Source organism: Heterodontus francisci, chromosome 3, assembly GCF_036365525.1.
Source record: "Heterodontus francisci isolate sHetFra1 chromosome 3, sHetFra1.hap1, whole genome shotgun sequence".
NCBI lineage: Eukaryota > Metazoa > Chordata > Chondrichthyes > Heterodontiformes > Heterodontidae > Heterodontus > Heterodontus francisci.
Window position 1 is genome coordinate 94,604,097 of NC_090373.1, and position 19,850 is coordinate 94,623,946.

At 40.1% G+C, this 19,850-nt stretch overlaps 1 protein-coding gene across 3 annotated transcripts in view; it reads left to right on the forward strand.

Annotated features, from left to right (window-relative positions):
• The window catches only part of slc25a27 (solute carrier family 25 member 27), a 31,964-nt gene that overhangs the window by 3,363 nt on the left and 8,751 nt on the right, over positions 1–19,850 (forward strand). For all 3 annotated transcript variants that reach the window (XM_068024672.1, XM_068024656.1, XM_068024664.1), the window contains 4 exons: positions 416–604; positions 4,258–4,342; positions 8,596–8,718; positions 10,546–10,658. In XM_068024672.1, the coding sequence (XP_067880773.1) occupies positions 416–604; positions 4,258–4,342; positions 8,596–8,718; positions 10,546–10,658 (510 nt within the window). The remainder of the gene's footprint in view (positions 1–415; positions 605–4,257; positions 4,343–8,595; positions 8,719–10,545; positions 10,659–19,850) is intronic.

Genomic DNA, 19,850 nt, shown 5'->3' on the forward strand with positions numbered 1-19,850 from the left:
TGCTGTTGTAACACCTAAAGGCAAGTTCTGTAAATAGTTTGCTCTGCACTGTACATAATAGTTAGCTGTAATAAACCTGTTTTGAGATCTTCAACCAACTGGACTCCACGCATCTCATTTATGTTGCATCAGACAACATAAAAAGAACCCATTGCATAATGGCCCAGAATCCATAGCAGAATTCCAGGCCCAAGACCTCCTGCATCATGGGATATAGAGCAGATCAGTTGTTCCTTTGTGTTCTGATAATGTGTAAAAATTTTGCGTTAATAACCCTATGTCATTCTAGGGTTGCATTTTACAGGATGTTACCAAAACAATAATAATATTTGGAATAGCTAAATGCCAATTTATTTGCCTTGTTGCTTCCATGACACGCGAATTACTGATTTGTAATTTATTTCTTTGTTCTTAGTGACCTTTCCACTTGATTTGACGAAAACAAGACTTCAAATTCAAGGGGAAGCAGCTTACCGTCATCATAGAAGAGATAAAACAGCAAAGCCTTATAGGGGGATGATCGAGACAGCAGTTGGAATAGTGAAAGAAGAAGGCCTGTTTAAACTATGGCAGGGTGTTACTCCTGCCATCTACAGACATATAGGTGATTATCTGACTAGATCCAGCACAGCTTTTTATTTTTTAATGTATTAATCATTTCCTATGTAACAGATATGTTACTTCACTGTTGTGCCATTTCTGTTCCCAATTACTGTATGTACAAATTTCTCTTGGATTATAATTGGTGCAGATGTTGGGTGGAATATTCATTTCTGCTCGACTTGTGGCAGCAATTTGCTACAGATGGCAGTAGAACATGATATTAACCCTACATTTCTCTTAGATAGTCAGCTTTCCTATTAAGATACCAGCTGTGTCTTACAAGATCATCTTGATGTAATTAATATAGCAGTTGTCTTTTCTTGAATATTAGCTACAATTGTTATGAATGCTGAACTTCATAACATAATTATGCTTTAAAAACTGTGATTTTTAAAAGTTTAAGGTTGAATCCTCAAAGTCAGGTGACTTCATATCCACTCTGCCTAAGGACAAGATAAAAAATTGCTTACCATGACAACAGAGAACAGAGATCAAAGACCTTTTTTGAAAAACAGAGACTGCAGGGGTAACACATGAAGAACAATGGGATTCACCTCCCAGACTTTTGGATCGTAAACAAGGGTTCAGTGATTCTGAGCATGCAAATGTACCAGGCAGCTGTTAACACCTGGGAACATTGGAAGGCCCAGGTGTCTCAACTGAAACCAATCTTCTAGACTTCGCAATTTGGAAAAGGACAATGACCTATTGACCTGTTGATAAATTTAACAGATTTTTTGAAGGCAGACAGACTGTACAGCAAACCAGCAGTGGCCACCTCAAAGCAGGCTGTAAGAAGACAACCAGCAGTGGCAGACTAGCGTGAGAGAGGGACCGTCTGCTCTCGGAAGCTTGATGCAGCGAAAGGCTGTGAAGACACGAACCTGTTTTGAAAGTTGAAGTTTGCAAAGAAATAACAGGATCACAAGGAATCACCTTATTCACGATATCCAAGTTGAAGTACTTGGAGAAGTAAGCGAATAGGGCATTGATTTTGAAAAGATCTGGGAGATCCAACCCATTGCAACTGGGAGGAGTTTGGGATTTTAACCACAAAGATTTTGCCATCAACGAGAATTGTGAAACATATAAGTGTGATGTGAGATTTTCAAGTATTTGAATTTTTTTTTTATTCATTCTTGGGACGTAGGCGTCACTGGTCAGGCCAGCATTTATTGCCCATCCCTAATTGCCCTTGAATAGGTGGTGGTGAGCTGCTTTGTTGAACTGCTGCAGTCCATGTGGGGTAGGTACACCCACAGTGCTGTTAGGAAGGGAGTTCCAGGATTTTGACCCAGCGACAGTGAAGGAACGGCGATATAGTTCCAAGTCAGGATGATGTGTGACTTGGAGGGGGACGTGCAGGTGGTGGTGTTCCAATGCATTTGCTGCCCTTGTCCTTCTAGTTGGTAGAGGTCACGGGTTTGGAAGGTGCTGTCTAAGGAGCCTTGGTGCATTGCTGCAGTGCATCTTGTAGATGGTACACACTGCTGCCACTGAGCGTCGGTAGTGGAGGGAGTGAACGTTTGTGGATGGGGTGCCAATCAAGCGAGCTGCTTTGTCCTGGATGGTGTTGAGCTTCTTGAGTGTTGTTGGAGCTGCACCCATCCAGGCAGGTGGAGAGTAAAGTAAGTAAAGAAAATACCTTCCTTTGTAATTTGAGGTATCAGCTACTTACAAAGTACTATTTAGTTAATGGGAATTTCTTTTACTTTAGTTGTTATAGTAAGTCTTAAAATGGGAAATCATCTTGTGTAATTGTTTAAATTAGTTTTGGGGTTCACATCTCATATTTTTCATGTTAAACAATCTCACTGAGGAATATTCTTGATACTCCACCGAGGCTGCTGTTAGGACTGGACAACTCATTGCTCCCAACTTGTTGACTGACTGTATTTTCTAGGCATTGTTTGTACAGGAGTAGTTACAACACCTGACAACTGCATCTGGCTGTGGGGCGAAATGTAATTTATTTAAAGCTCCTCAGCCCTCTCCAACGATCCTAAAGCCAACACATAGGAACAGCTGGGTTCACTTCCTGTTAGTAGGGAAGGGCTTGACCTCTGCTTTGCAATTCCTTTGGCAATAAGGGAAAGATTCAGAATCGTAGACATCAACCATACCGGGGCACAACGTGTAATGACATTGACTTTTCTTTTTTTTTAACTAAAATGCACTGCACCTTTAAAATTGAGCAAGAGTATCTAAAGAAAGCCAAGGTAAAAAATAATTTGATTGAATTATGGTACATTGCTCAATTGACACCACAAATCAGTTTGGACTAATTCCCTTAGATTCTAAATTGTGTTTTTCAGTATTTATTGGGTAATTTTGTACATCTAACACTGAAGAAAGTAATGTATGTATGTAATAAATTCTACTGACTGAATTTTCTGACATGTTTTTAAAGAAGTGTATCTTTAATCATAGGTTAAGAGAACAGTGTATGCCTTTTTATTGTGGTGATGTTTTTGCAACAGTGACAGATTTTGACATGAATCGCCTCAGCATGTTCCTTATTTTTCATTTTTCATTGAAGACTGTGCCCATTTAAAATGTATCGTTTAATACCATTGTATAGAACACTACCAGAAATATGTTTTGATCATCTCATAGAGTCATAACAATACATAAGGAGGCCATTTGGCCTATCAAGTCCATGCTGGTTCTCTGTAGAGCAATCCAGTCAGTCCCATTCCACCACTGTATTCCCGTAGCCCTGCAAGTTTATTTCTCTCAAGTGCCCATTCAATTTCATTTTGAAATCATTAATCATCTCCACTTCCATCATCCTCGTAGGAGTGAACTCCAGGAAAAACAAGTGTCTCCACTCCCCCTCCCCAAACCTAGCCATCATAAACAAGAAAGTTTATTTAACTAAAGATAAGAACTCGAGAAATGGAAACCAAAAAGCAGCAGTAAAAGTTAAGATCTAACCCAAAATTAACAAATACAACTATGGTTACACAGCAAATTATTTATTTATTTAGAGATACAGCACTGAAACAGGCCCTTCAGCCCACCGAGTCTGTGCCAACCATCAACCACCCATTTCTACTAATCCTACACTAATCCCATATTCCTACCATATCCCCACCTGTCACTATATTCCCCTACCTATACTAGGGGCAATTTATAATGGCCAATTTACCTATCAACCTGCAAGTCTTTGGTGGTGGGAGGAAACTGGAGCACCCGGAGAAAACCCTCGCAGACACAGGGAGAACCCAGAATTGAACCCGGGTCGCTGGAGTTGTGAGGCTGCGGTGCTAACCACTGCGCCACTGTGTAGTACCATTGTCTATAGGAATGTAGGTTTAAATTCCACCATGGTTGAAATTCAGATCCTGGCTGCAGTGCTATGGGGTGGTGCCAAGTCCAGGCTAGGCATCCCCTATTGGGAGAAATAAGGGAATCTCTATTCTGTGCCCATAACAACTGGATGAAAATTGATGGAGGCTTGGCAGCAAGTCATCAACCATCTTAACTGCAAGAGGTGTATGACCTTGTGAGACCACAAGAAGAAAGAAGAAAGAAATCTGGGTTTGGGGATGGATATTTTATGGTCTCTTTGCAAAAGGCTTTAGTGTTTGTATTCTGAACATAACCTTTATTTACAGTATTACCCTTTCTTTTTCCTATGGCATGCACCAGTGTATTCAGGTGTACGGATGGTTGCCTATGAACAGCTCCGTGATTCTGTACTTTGCAAGGATGAAGATGGCTATTTCTCATTGTGGTAATTATAAGTTTAGTACAAAGCCTGTAATCCTTTATGTGCATGCTCAGATTTGGTTTATGAGTTGATGTATTAAAACTCTTTGAACGTATCCTCTATTTTCACAAATGTCAAAAGTATAAAGAAGAAGGGAAAGGCAGTCATTTTATGCTTTTTATTCTGACTGGCAGCCAGAAATTTCGATCAACTTCCAATCTGAAAATTTCCCTCACTAAATTGCAATTAAATTTGGCGGCACAGTGGCACAGTGGTTAGCACCACAACCTCTCAGCTCCAGCGACTCGGGTTCGATTCTGGGTACTGACTGTGTGGAGTTTGCAAGTTCTCCCTGTGACCACGTGGGTTTTCGCCGGGTGCTCCGGTTTCCTCCCACAGTCAAAGACTTGCAGGTTGATAGGTAAATTGGCCATTGTAAATTGCCCCTAGTATAGGTAGGTGGTAGGGGAATTGTGGGGATGTGGTAGGAATATGGGATTAATGTAGGATTAGTATAAGTGGGTGGTTGATGGTCGGCACAGACTCGGTGGGCCGAAGGGCCTGTTTCAGTGCTGTATCTCTAAAATAAAATAAAAAATAATTGACCAGGATAACTGTATGATAACTAAAAAAGTAATTTTTAGCAGCTGGGACTCCAGGATTTCTACCAATGTTTTGAGAATAGCATTTTCTAATTCCATCTCTTAGTTTGTGAAAACAGAAAAACAAGTCACTAAGTAAATTATGACTTTTAATATTTGGCTTTCCTCACAATTCTCCATGCAGATTTCTTAAATTAAATGGTACTATCCTGTATATCATTTGTTTCATTTTTTTAAAGTAGTTTTTTTTAATCACAAGTGAAGATGGTTGTTTCTGTAGGACCTCATGCTGCAGGCTTCACATTTTCTGGAGCTACTTCATGAAATTACTCTGTGTAGGTTTGTAAATATGAATTGTTATTAAAGGAGAAGGTGACTGAACTGGGGAAGCACTGGCTGCGTAAACTATTGGCTTTAAAGCATCGCCTTGGGGTAACAATTTAAATCATTAAGTCCACCTTTATATATATATGATTTCACTTAATATTTGGCTAAACCTAGCTCGATTTCCCCACACATTATCGTCTCGTCTGCAAAATGCTACTTCAAAGGCATTTCCTAAGCAGATAGAAAATGATTACAAAGCACAGACTGCTTCATTTGTTCTGAAATCCATTAAATAAGGTAAAGTGATTGGTAACATGTGCAAGTTTGTTGGGGTCTCCGAACTAGGGTAAATCAGGAAATTATCACATTAATTTGATAGACGTTTCAATTATGGAGACACCGGGGGGGGGGGGGGGGGGGGGGGTGCGGCGGCGGAGGGGGATAGAATTTTATGCTAGCGGCGGGAGCCTTGCCGTCAAGGGAAACAAATGACTAGATCCCCACATTCCCTCTTCTATGGATGGCCCACCGAATTTAGTGCCAGTGAGGCACTTAACTGGACAGCAGCGGGCCTTCCATAGCATTTAGGACCCTGTCACCGGAAGTCCCAGCCTTGCAGAGTTGCTGGACAATCAGAGGCTGGCTGCTGCTGTAGCTGCGGTGACCAGACGCCGAGGAGTGGCGCTGGAACCAGGCTTAAGGTAGGAGGGGTCTTGCGGGGTGAGGGGGAAGGATGGGATGGGGGGTCAGTAGCAATGGGCAGGATGTGGCCCTCAGTGGCACCCCGCCCCCCTCCCCCCCCCGCCACCGCCATCCTAATGCCGCATCTCTAGCTCAGGCTCTAAGTGCCTTTGAATGAGGGCCCCACCCCCATTCTACATCTTACCCCACCCCCGCCAGAGTCTGGAAGCAGCCCCCACGGTATATCATGTTGCACTTCCTGTGCGGTGTCAGGGCTGCCCGCTGCATGGGTAATTATAGCTGAGGCGAGAAGAGGCCTTTAATTGGGGGTGAATGGTCCAGTTGACGACCTCAATTGGCGGCAGGGTGGGAAGGCCGTTCACAGGCGGAGGCGGGATCATCCACCCGATTTTTATGCTCTCCCTGCCTCAAAATCCGCCGCAGGGGAGAGCATAAAATTCCACCCATCTTGTCTGTTTGCTGGAATTTGCTCCACTGGTGTATGCAGCAGACAACTGTCATTGTTTTGAACCAGACTCAGCCATCTTCTTGGTCCTGGTTGCGAGTGTGATACTCCAGAGATGGTTCAGTACCAACTAGAATGCCTAAACGTGTGTGTAAGAGTAAAAGGCTGTACGTTCCACTCATAGGATTATAGAAAATAATAATCAGAATAGATTGACATCAAATACTACACTTTATTTCAAAAGAAATTCTAATACATTGAGGAATGGTAGACTTCAAAAGGAATAATGGCTTATATTTTGCTGTCAAAATAATGGTGAAGTTAATGCCATCATTGGTTTTTATGCACTAATGTTACAGCAACTTCAGGCAAAGGGCGAATGCACGTTTAAACTTGGATATCCAAACGCTGTCCGATACGCGCCTCTCCTCCATTTAGCTTTGTATAAACAGCATCTCACTGTCTGCCTGAGCACTGGAATGTATTAAATATCATGAAGTTCCTGTACTTGCATGGTAAATATGAACTAAACTCGCCACTGAAAGTTAAGTCTTGTCCATTCCAGTCTAAGTATCTTTTTTAACGAGGTGATAAGTGTTAATTGTGGCCAATCAACCTCCCTGTCACTGAAAATTAACGATTACAAATGTGGAATCTCATTCCTTCAGGTATTAATTTGGAGGTTTTGAAAATGTAAACTTTTAAAAATATTTTTACTCTTCCTTTTTGTCTCTTTAGTACAGTTTTTCTTTCCCTCCCTTTATTTCTCTTTCTGTATCTAATTCAACAATTGAATTCACCCACTCTAATTTAAACTTCCTTCTCAGTCCTTCTGCTGTTAATTTCACAATCCTTCAATCTGATTGTTTGAGATACACGGTTGCTTGCCCTGTTCGCTTGGGTCCCAGCTGCCAAGTTTTCCTCGCTGCGACATTAAGAGCTCACACTTTCAGCAACTTGCCATGCAAAAAATATAAAAATGTTAAAAATGTAAAAACCTAAACAAGGGCAAGTTTACCTAATGGCAGACACTGTTCGGTCGCCTGCTGTGGCAAAATCTGGGCCAATAATCGTAAATATTGTCACGACTTTGATTTCCTTGCTACTGTCAGTTCGTGGTCTAAAATAGCTACTCTATAAACAGACATTTCCAGCTATGAAGATTGAAGCTTTGTAACTGAATACTTTTTAGCAACCTAAAAGTGAAAATAATGCAGACAAATTACAAGAAAATATAGTTGGATGAGAGGAGGGGGAGAAAAGTTTAAAATAAATGATAAAAATAACTTAGTCCAGTAATGCAAGTGTTGGATCATTTGTCCCTGGCCATGTGACTTGGGGGAGCCATCAGTTAAAATGTGCCTCCTCAAGTGGAGGTGAACTGCCTGTTCCTATTGTGATTATACAAAAATAAAGCATTCCATTTTTGATGGGGATACAAAAACCAACTTCATCTGTCCCATATAAACTTATAAATCTGGTCATAAGCTGTTTGTGGGAGCTTGCTGTGCACATATCGTCTGCTGTGTTTCCTACAATACAACGGTAACTAAACTTCAAAAGTACTTGATTGACAGTAAAGTGCTGGGGTGTTATGATGTCATGAAAGGCATTATATCAATGCAAGTTTTTTTAACTCACATCTACTTGCTGATTATAATGCTGTCATCAGGCTTTGCGGTGAAGTTAGATTTTTTTTGGAGCAGGCGTGAAAGCAAGTGTCTAAAAGGAAATATAAAAAGGAAAAAAGTACATCTATTTACTAAGTTAGTATATACACAGCTGAGCATTCTAGTACAGTATGGCTGGCTGGTGGTCTCTGTTACAGTGAGTTTTGTCACTTCAGCTTGACCACAGCAGCAGAGTCCCTTATATCTTGGTAGTTGGGGTATTTAAAATCAGAAGCAAAATCTATATACTGCACTCTGCAGCAAGCTTGCATCAAGTTAATTGATTGTTCTGATGAAAGGTCATCAACCTGAAATGCTAACTCTGTTTCTGTCTCTCCAGATGCTGCCAGAAGAGTATTTGCAACATTTTCTGTTTTTAGTTTATAATTCGATAGTGATAAACTGCAGCCTAGGCTAGCCTGGATCATGAAGGAAGGAGGCAAGATCCTTGTGGGAGGGATACAAACAAAAAATAATGTAATTATTCAGACTATTAGGTGCTAAATGTATATTTTATCCATTTTCGGGCAGGAAAGCTGTGGTAGGAGGAATGCTGTCTGGTGCCATTGGTCAGTTTTTTGCCAGTCCAACAGATCTGGTGAAAGTTCAGATGCAAATGGAAGGGAAAAGAAAGCTTGAAGGAAAAACACCGAGGTAAGACACATTTATAAAGCATATACTTATGTTTCTGTGTCCTAAATGTGTGAATTTTGGAAAATAACGTTAACCAAGCATCCTGTCCAATAGCTAAGGACATGAGAACAGGAATAAGCCATTGAACCCCTTCATCCTTGTCTGCCATTCAATTAGATCATGGTTGATTTGTCCCTCAACTCCACTTACCCAGCTTAGCTTCATATCCCGTGATACCCTAACCTAACAAGGCTCTAATTTTACAATTATGTCCCATCATTCTTGAATTTTGCCCTCCCACCCCCACCAGAGAAAATAGTTTCTCTGTACATACCCTATTGAATCTGTTTAACATTTTAAACACATCGATGAGACCACCACTCAATCTTCTACACTCAGGAATACAAGCCAAGTTTGCAAAACCTGTCCTTGTATTTTAACGCTCCAAGTTTGTATATAGGCAATATGATGGTGATTCGCAGTCCAGAAAATTCTAGCCTCTTTATCACTAACAGGCTTTGGTTATTTTTTGGCTGGGCCACTAGCAGAGCTTTCCCACTTAGTGTGCCGTATTCTGGCTGATTGCACATCAATTGTGAAACTGGGATTGATTACACTATTTTAACTGGATGTCTTATTCACACTTCGAAAACTTTCTTTCAATAAAAAAACTCTATTAATGTGTTAAATTAACTTAGCTCTATGTCTTTTGTAGGCTATAAACTAAAAGTAACATATACAGAGAGCACAATCTGTTGAAAGCTCAGTAGCCATTTTTTTCAAGCCGAAATTTAATTAACTTACTTACATGCATTTTTACTCCTGTTTAAGTGTAAAGCTAAAGTGTCAAATAATGTTTTAAAATTAAATCCTAAGAACATAAAGTGTTTTGGTTTTGGAATCCAACTTAATATCCAGTAATAGTGTTTTACATTTTGCCCTAGATATTCTTTACGAGGGTGACACTGAACCGGTGGACCCCATGTCCCCTACAATCCAGAATAGACCTTTACTACCTTTAATTATCAGGATGTGCTATAGATAACACAATTGCATAATCTGGGAATCATGACATAGAACTCTTGTGTGTACTGCCTACTAGAATCTTGCATGTGCGGCCAAATACATTATTCTGTCTTTACAAAGGGCATACTGAAAAGCACTCTAGCAAGATGAGGCATGATTGTAAACTAACAAACTGGTTTATTTTATATAAAATACATGAATGTGCAGAATACAGGTTTTGCAGCGAGATGTAAAATTGCTCAATAGAAATAATTAAACACATCTTTGTGTTGTCTTAGGCAAATACTTACTTTCAGGTTAACTAAACTCAAAACTGGCAGTGTATACACGTTCATACACCCAACCTGTGTATCTGAGTGAGACAGAGAGATCTCTGTCTTGCATAAATCTGTGCATAAAGAAATACCTTTCCTGATTTAATTCCAACCTTCTACATAGTCTTGGTTAGCTGCATCTAGATACTGTGTGCAGTTTTGGTCCTCTCATCTTTGGATATCAAGACCTGGAAAAGGTCCTGAGGACGGCTGCTCAGTTGATACCTATTTTAAATGCCTTTAGTTATCAGCATAGGTTTGGGGAACTGAAGCTCTTTGCTGTGGAAAATCAGAGTTGGAGGAGATATGATTGAGGTCTTTAAAATAATGAAGGGATTAGATTCTCTCCCAAAAGGACAGGATATTTGAGCTTGATGTGCAGAGAAGAACTTGTATGCATCAGAACCATCCAGTTTGAAATATTTCAATGTCTAATTTTAGATGTTGTTTGTTATTTCTGCTGTTGTACAAGTGAGCAGATCTCAGTGATGTATAATCTTGTTTTCAGAGTCCACGGAGTCTACCATGCTTTTGTGAAAATTCTGTCTGAAGGTGGAATCCGAGGTCTGTGGGCTGGTTGGGTACCAAATGTACAGAGAGCTGCATTAGTGAGTCTGGGAGGTAATTTTAAAAATGCATTTTTTAAAGTATTAGGTAGCATAATAATAAACTGCATGAAGCCTAAAGACATTTCTCAAAGTTGATGTTGATGGAGTCTGAAAGCATAGAGATAGAATGGGCCAAGGGCCACGTCAGAAATCTCCCATATGTTAACTAAACTTAATTGCATAGTGTTCAGCAACATTTGCAACTCCTCAGATACTGAAGCAGGCTTGAGTTGATAAGTGGCAAGTAACATTCACACCACACAAGTGTCAGGAAATGACCCCATTTCCAAAAAGAGAGAATCTAAGCATTCAATATTCAATGGCATTACCATTGCTGAAACCCCACCAACATCCTGGGGGCTACCAGGGTATTACCAGAAACTGAACTGGACCAGCCATTTAAATACTGTGACTACAAGAGCAGGTCAGAGGCTGGGAATTCTGTGGTGAGTAACTCACCCCCTGATTCCCCAAAGTCTGTCCACCATCTACAAGGCTATTTGGTTTGGTTTGTTAAAATGAACACCTCCTATTAACTGTTTTAAGCAGAATAAAGAAAATTGTCAAGAAACATGCCACAAAAATGAGGAATTTTAATTCATCAGTTGGAAACTTACTTTAAACATTTAATGAAAAAATCCTAGTTAACTTTTAAAAAACTGACAGCCAAGATGGCCACTGCAATTTTCATCTGAAATACCTTGCACATTCCAAGGCATCCAAGAGAAGATACAATTCTGATGAGTCTCTACCCAAAGTAATGGCTTTCTCTATTGAACTACCTGAGATTGCTTTCATCAGCATGACATTCAAAGCCATCCTGGAACAGTAACATTGAAAGGGCAAACCCCTCCAAGTGTAAATATTTGCATCCTGAGCCCTAAGAGGTTAAAATTCCTAAACTTCAATCTCGTTAGTGTTACCGGAGATTATACTGAGGCAGTCATGTGACCGTCTGTCCATCCCTGTGGCAGCTGGAAGTTTACCTTGGACAAAGCAGACAAGCCAGTAACTCAGACTGTGCAGAAGCAGAAAGACTGGCTCTCTTTCTCAATCTCTGCAGAAGGCTTGGTGGGGTGTGCGAAGCCTAGCTGCCGCCAGTTGCTAGATCAAAGACAAAGACACCAGGGGAAGAAAGCCACCTACGAGTCTGCCTCCAAGTAAACACAATTTCAGCCAGAAGACAACGGAATCACCCAACACCACAGACTATGTATTAATTTTTATTTGTGCTGGACTCCAGTCGAACCACAAATCTACTCCTCACTCTGTAATCTATTTGTGTGTGAATGTGTAGCGTATTTTTTATTATTTTATTTAGATTGGGTTTAGATTAAGTATAATAAATTCATCTCTTGTTTAAACTCAAGAAAACTTGTCTGATTGGTTCTTTTATGATCACAAAAAATGGTAAAAGGTAAAACACTCATTGAAGTGGTCAATACGTGTACTGTTGAAAAAGGAATAAACCCTTTGTGGACAAATAAGAGGAAGGACAAGAGGGCAGCCCGTGACCCCTGCTCACCTGGCCTTAACAAAATGCATACCACAGAGCCATAGAATGCAACTTGTAAAGTGCTGGCATATCATAAGAGCTTGTAACTGAGTTGGTTCACAATTTTCATCCAAGCAAGACTAATTTTAACTTGACCTGTTGTCTGTTCTCAACTGAGTCGCTGGATGAAATGTTATGCTATGGTAGGATACTTGCTCACGTGAAGTAAGCAGCTGTCCTGGTCTGCTGTCATGTTGCAACATTTGATACAAAATCATAACTTTTTGTGCAGCTACTGAATGCCACATTCTCCAGAAGTAGATTTGATTTGAGTTCATTTTGAAACCAAACCATGTTCAGACTGCTTTGGAATTGAGTGTGTTGTATTAGGAGCAGGCTTACTTGATGTGACTATATCAAAATGTTCTAATAATTCAGAAAGTTAATTTAATCTTGCTTGTATTTGGAGACAGCAGAAAATTGAGTATTAGTTGTGCAGTGAACTTCTAGAAGTGTTTTATTCATTGCTGGATCTCTGCAACAAGGATAGAACTTAAAATAAGTTATTCATTTATATATTCAAACTTGTATTAGGAATTCAAATTAGAAAGAGGTTACAGGATCCCATTTATCAGGAGTGAGAAATGTCATAAGGTTAAGAGTGCTTTGTAACCAGAGAGTATAGACAAAAGCACAGTGGATAGTCTCCTGGGCTGCTTGTACTGTCTACTAGCAGATGTGATTTAACAGGCTTAAGAGCGTGCTTAATTTTCCAATTGGGAAAATGCACACATACAACCAGCTGTGAATAATCTAACAGTATGTTTGTTGTAATGATATATGACGGTACATGATAACATTAAGGAAATGTTTAGTTTAGTTTAGTTATACAGCACTGAAACAGGCCCTTCGGCCCACCGAGTCTGTGCCGACCATCAACCACCCATTTATACTAATCCTACACTAATCCCATATTCCTACCACATCCCCACCTGACCCTATATTTCCCTACCACCTACCTATACTAGGGGCAATTTATAATGGCCAATTTACCTACCAACCTGCAAGTCTTTTGGCTTGTGGAAGGAAACCGGAGCACCCGGAGAAAACCCACGCAGACACAGGGAGAACTTGCAAACTCCACACAGACAGTACCCAGAATTGAACCCGGGTCCCTGGAGCTGCGAGGCTGCGGTGCTAACCACTGCGCCACTGTGGATAAGGAGCAAAGAAATTTATCCTCCTGTTTCCATTTTAAGGGTAATGGCTCCAGATTCGAACTTTTAAGTGCTAGGGAATGTAGATCCATCTTTGGGTTTTCTTTAAAAAAGCTTTTAATGTTGGCAATACAACTTCATTGAGCTGATAGTTCATTGTATAGTTTGACCTCAAACCTTTTGCAATCTCCATTGAATCAAACTGTTAATCATTTACATTCTGCTTGCTCCTGTCCATGGCATTTTATTATGTCATGAACACAAGATAGATCACTACAAAGAGTTTAATGACTACTTGGGAATCAGTCTCTTCAAATGCTCAGTGGGGAACTATGTGCCGCTGGATTTTGCTCCCAGCCTGACTTCGGGTTTCATGGCGGGAGAATCGGAGCGGCAATGGCTACCACGGAGCCCGACTCCGGGATTGCCAGGCCTGATCTTCCCGCTGTAAATCTGAGTTCTTTTTGCCTTCAGTCTGGTTCAGTAAATATACCGAGTCGGATGTGTAGGTAAAATCAATTACTTTATTTGCGCATTTAGCCGGCTGACTTACTCTAATACAACGACACTGACTCCACCCAGAGTCTGTCTGGTCCACCAGAGTAAGTGTTGTTCATGATACAAATACTACTGTTTATACATTAAGATTCATGCTACACCCCCTTGTTTAACCAATCAGTGCAGTACTATTTAAATTTCAACCAGGTGATAACGTGGAGTACATTTGTTACTGAGGTTAACAATACCCTCTATTCTCAATACATACTTGATACTAACATAATATTGTTTTGCATCAGCAAGATAAAAGAAAACAGACAAGCAAGATAATTAGCAAAAGCAGAGGTATGAGAAACAACATTCTGGTTTCGCTTCCCACAATTGTCATGAGTCCTGTGATCCTGTTATCTTTATCAAGTTGCAGCCTGCAGTAACACCAAGCAGTAATCGTATCATATACGAGGGGCCCTATATTCCTTATCATCACTCACACAGGGATGGACAGCATGTTTCACAGGAGTCCATTTGATTCAAACCACAGGGAGTCACACAATCAGGCCATAAAAGAACCGATGTCCTTGCAATTACCAGTGTCGGCTAGTCTTTACAATCTCACACTCTCTGCCTTTCCTTTTAACTATTTCATTGTGGTTTCTGCCACTTAAAATCAAAGTTTAGCAAAGCTACTATTCCTAACTTGGCTATATTTCCCATTAAGCATAGGGCCATGCCTTTCTGCTCACTTCCACATTCCCTCCCTTTTATCATTCTATGATAACCTTCTCTCCCTTAAAACAATATTCAATTCCTGACATTTGCTACTTAAAACAGTCAGTAAAACATGTCATTAATTTAAACTCAAAAAAACTAGAACAGATTTTAGACTGCAACTCCAATTAAAGCAGGAGTGGTACACTTCAAATTGGATTTCTGCAAACATCTTCAGACCTTCAAGACTGAAGCTTATCTCTTAGAAAATTGTTCATTGCCTTTTCACAGTTGCAAAACCAATTAAAAATAAAAATAGAATTTTAACTTAAAATATAATTCAATTTTATATCCCATTCCTGGATGTACAACACTAAATCGAAATGAACACACAACAATCACTTTTCACACTCATTCAATTCCAAACAACTTCGAAAATTGATTTCTGTAATGGGTTACGAATTCAAAATCCCAAATCTCTTTCAAAATTCCCTGTCCCGATGTCAAGGAACACACACAGGTTCAACTAATTCACAACCAAAACATGACTCAAGGGTCCCACAAAATATACACTTGTAAAAATAGAAAAAGTAACAGACTCATTCTCTCATCATTAAGGCCAGACAACAAAGAGTTAACGACAGTCAGTTTTACAGAACACGAGCTCTACAGAACACAAGTTGTACATCGCAGACATCCAATTCATTCGCAGAAGCTTCCAACATTCTCACATTCAAATCAAAGACACAGTAACTTGTTTTTACTCTAAAACATACCTATTTTTAAAACACATATTTACCGTGGCGCTTCTGCGTCTTTCTCGAGGGGGCAAACGGACGTGGGTCGCCTTTCTCCAGAGGATATGATTTACTTGTCCCCGGGGACAACCCTTCCTCCTTACAAGCCGTCAAGCCCATTCTTCCTTCTACTTTCTCAAACCCTAGTTCTTTTCTATGAATCAAGCAGCATTAAAACGAAAGAAAACAAACAAGACACAAGAAAACGAATAGACACAGTAACACAAACAAAGGACGAACCACACACAAGGAGACGAACAGGCGCAGTCAATGTTGGGATCAACAGAATTTTTAGAGTCTTTTGGTTTCCCCCTTCACTAATCGGTATTCCTAATTTGAGGGCGTTTTCTTGCCAACTTGATAGGAGGATTCTATTTTTTTTCTCCTGACAATATTGTATCCATAATCCAATTAATTCTTTGGCCCTATTGCCTTTATTTTGTTTCCAGATTTTTTTTTCTTGGGTTTTTTTTTAGTCATTTCCAAATCTTTTGTCCCCCCTGAGGGCCATTGGTCTCCTAATTTCTTATTTAAGGCTGCCGATAATTGTCTGAAGTCTTTCCCTTTATCCGGATATTTATCTCACAGTACTGGTAATGGACAGGATGGATCACTTGTATTATCTAAACAGTTTCCCATATTCACAACTATTATCACAAACTATTATCAAAAACTATTCTTGAACTGCATTGTTCGCCCCTACAGTCCAAGAGTTAAAATTTACTTACAAATTATCTAAACAGTCAAAATTACTTACAAATTATTATCTACACAGTTATTCACAATAAAAAAATAAAACCTTAATCTCAGCCGTTCTAAAACGACCTCGCATAACCTTCAGTCGTAGTCAATACGACCTACTTTAATTCTACCTCAGTCCCATCAGCCGTCCTCTAAAGAAACAGACTAAACCTGACTGTCAGCCGTTCTAAAATGACCGACTCCAACCTTCAGCCGTAGCTTAATACGACCTACTTTAACTTTAACCTCAGTCGTACCTACTTCGACTGACCCTTATCTTTTCTAATCCGCCAGAGTGATCATTGATCTCGTCCAGACGATCTTACCTGACCATAAGCGAGTGATCAAACTTTTATCGGACTACGAGACAGGGGAAAACCGACGTGGTCATATATCAACTACTCACATCGGGGACCCATTTCCTCTCTTACCATCCAGCACTAGTCTGATTCTGATTTCGCTAATGATCGGCGGTCGTCTGTTGAGATCCCACTTCTGACACCAAAATGTAAATCTGAGTTCTTTTTGCCTTCAGTCTGGTTCAGTAAATATACCGAGTCGGATGTGTAGGTAAAATCAATTACTTTATTTGCGCACTTAGCCGGCTGACTTACTCTAATACAACGACACTGACTCCACCCAGAGTCTGTCTGGTCCACCAGAGTAAGTGTTCATGATACAGATACTACTGTTTATACATTAAGATTCATGCTACACCCCCTTGTTTAACCAATCAGTGCAGTACAATTTAAATTTCAACCAGGTGATAACGTGGAGTACATTTGTTACTGAGGTTAACAATACCCTCTATTCTCAATACATACTTGATACTAACATAATATTGTTTTGCATCAGCAAGATAAAAGAAAACAGACAAGCAAGATAATTAGCAAAAGCAGAGGTATGAGAAACAACATTCTGGTTTCGCTTCCCACAATTGTCATGAGTCCTGTGATCCTGTTATCTTTATCAAGTTGCAGCCTGCAGTAACACCAAGCAGTAATCGTATCATATACGAGGGGCCCTATATTCCTTATCATCACTCACACAGGGATGGACAGCATGTTTCACAGGAGTCCATTTGTTTCAAACCACAGGGAGTCACACAATCAGGCCATAAAAGAACCGATGTCCTTGCAATTACCAGTGTCGGCTAGTGTTTACAATCTCACACTCTCTGCCTTTCCTTTTAACTATTTCATTGTGGTTTCTGCCACTTAAAATCAAAGTTTAGCAAAGCTACTATTCCTAACTTGGCTATATTTCCCATTAAGCATAGGGCCATGCCTTTCTGCTCACTTCCACACCGCCAGTGGTGAGGCTCCGTGGTGGTAACTCCACCGCTCTGCGACTGGACCCTACTTTACATATTTAAATACCTCTCTGCATAAATTTAAATTTAATTCCTCACGATCTCACCTTCAGTTCCCAGTCCTGAGCACATTGTGGGGCACTCATGCGCCTTCACTTTCCCATCCAGGAGAAGCTGCCGCCACCAAAGTAGAGAAGGCATCAGCTCTATTATTTAGTGCATGGGTGGGAGCAGAGGGAAAGGGGTCAACTCTGCATTATTTATTGAATGGGGGAGGAAGGTGTCAACTCTGCATTATTTAATGAATGGGGGGGGTAGGTGTCAACTCTGCATTATTTAATGAATGGGGGGAAGATGTCAACTCTGCATTATTTAATGAATGGGGGAGGAAGATGTCAACTCTGCATTATTTAATGAATGGGGGAGGAAGATGTCAACTCTGCATTATTTAATGAATGGGGGAGGAAGATGTCAACTCTGCATTATTTAATGAATGGGGGGGAAGATGTCAACTCTGCATTATTTAATGAATGGGGGGAAGATGTCAGCTCTGCATTATTTAATGAATGGGGGAGGATGTCAACTTTGCATTATTTAATGAATGGGGGAGGGGTCAACTTTGCATTATTTAGTGTATGGGGGGAAGGTGTCAACTTTGCATTATTTAATGAATGGGGGGAAGGTATCAACTTTGCATTATTTAGTGTATGAGGGGGAAGGGGTCAACTCTGCATTATTTAGGGTACGGGGGGGAGGGGTCACCTCTGCATTATTTAGTGTATGAGGTGGGAAGGGGTCAACCTGCATTATTTAGTGTATGGGGGGAAAGGGGTTAACTCTGCATTATTTAGTGTATGGAGAGAAGGGGTCAACTCTGCATTATTTAGTGTATGGTGCGAGGGGTCACCTCTGCATCATTTAGTGTTTGGTGGGGAAGGGGTCAACGCTACATTATTTAGTGTATGAGGTGGGAAGGGGTCAACTTTGCATTATTTAGTGTTTGATGGGGAAGGGGTTAACTCAGCATTATTTACTGTATTGTGGGAGAAGGGGTCAACCCTGCATTATTTAGTGTTTGATGGGGAAGGGGTCAACTCTGCATTATTTAATGTATGGGAGGGGAATGGGTCAACTCTGCATTGAATTTTACATTCAGTTTGAGGGCAAGAGTGGGTTCAAGGCCAGTATTATAAACTTAAATAAGGGCAATTATGAGGGCATGAAAGCAGAGCTAACTAAAGTAAACTAGCAAATTAGTTTAAGGGATAGGTCAATAGAGATGCTGTGGCAGGCATTTAAGGGGATATTTCAGAAACACAGAATAGATACATTTCAATGAGAAAGAAAAAATTCCAAGGGGGGGACCCGCCACCCGTGGTTAACTAAAACAGTTAAAGATAGTATCAAACTTAAAGAAAAAGCATATAATAGTGCAAAGATGGGTGGCAGGTTAGAAGATTGGACAGAATATGAAAAACAGCAAAGAATGACTAAAAGATTGATAAGGAAGTTAAATTAGAGTACGAGAGAAAGCTAGCTAGAAATATAAAGACAGATAGTAAGAGTTTCTATAGATATTTTTTAAAAGAGTTAACAAAGTGAATGTGAGTCTGGTGAATTAATAATGGATAATAAGGAGATGGCAGATGAATTGAACAGGTATTTTGCATCAGACTTCACTATTGAGGATACAAGTAACATCCCAGAATTAGCTGTAAGTCAGGAAATGGAAGGGAGGGAGGAACCCAAGAAAATTACAATCACCAGGGAAGTGGTACTGAACAAATTGTAGGAGCTGTGGGCTGACAAGTCCCCGGGTCCTGCTGGACTTTATCCTAGGGTCTTAAAAGAAGTGGCTAGTGAGATAGTTGATGTGTTAGTTTTAATTTTCCAAAATTCTCTAGATTCAGGGAAGGTTCTATTAGACTGGAAAATAGCGAATGTAACCCCTTTATTCAAAAAGGGAGACAGAAAGCAGGAAACTACAGGCCAGTTAGTTTAACATCTGTCTTAGGGAAAATGTTAGAAGCTATTGTTAAAGATGTTATAACAGGGCACTTAGAAAAATTGAAGGTAAGCAGGCAGTCAACATGATTTTATGAAAAGGAAATCATGTTTAACTAATTTATTGGAGTTCTTTGAGGGAGTTACTTGTGCTGTGGATGAAGGGGAACCAGTGGATATATTGTACTTAGATTTCTAGAAGGCATTTGATAAGGTGCCACATCAAAGGTTATTGCAAAAAATAAAAGCTCATGGTATAGGGGGTAACATTGGCATGGATAGAAGATTGGCTAGCTAACAGGAAACAGAGTAGGCATAAATGAGTCATTTTCTGGTTGGCAAGATGTAATGAGTGGTGTGCCACAGAGATCTGTGCTGGGGCCTCAACTTTTTACAATTTATGTAAATGACTTAGATGAAGGGACCGAAGGCA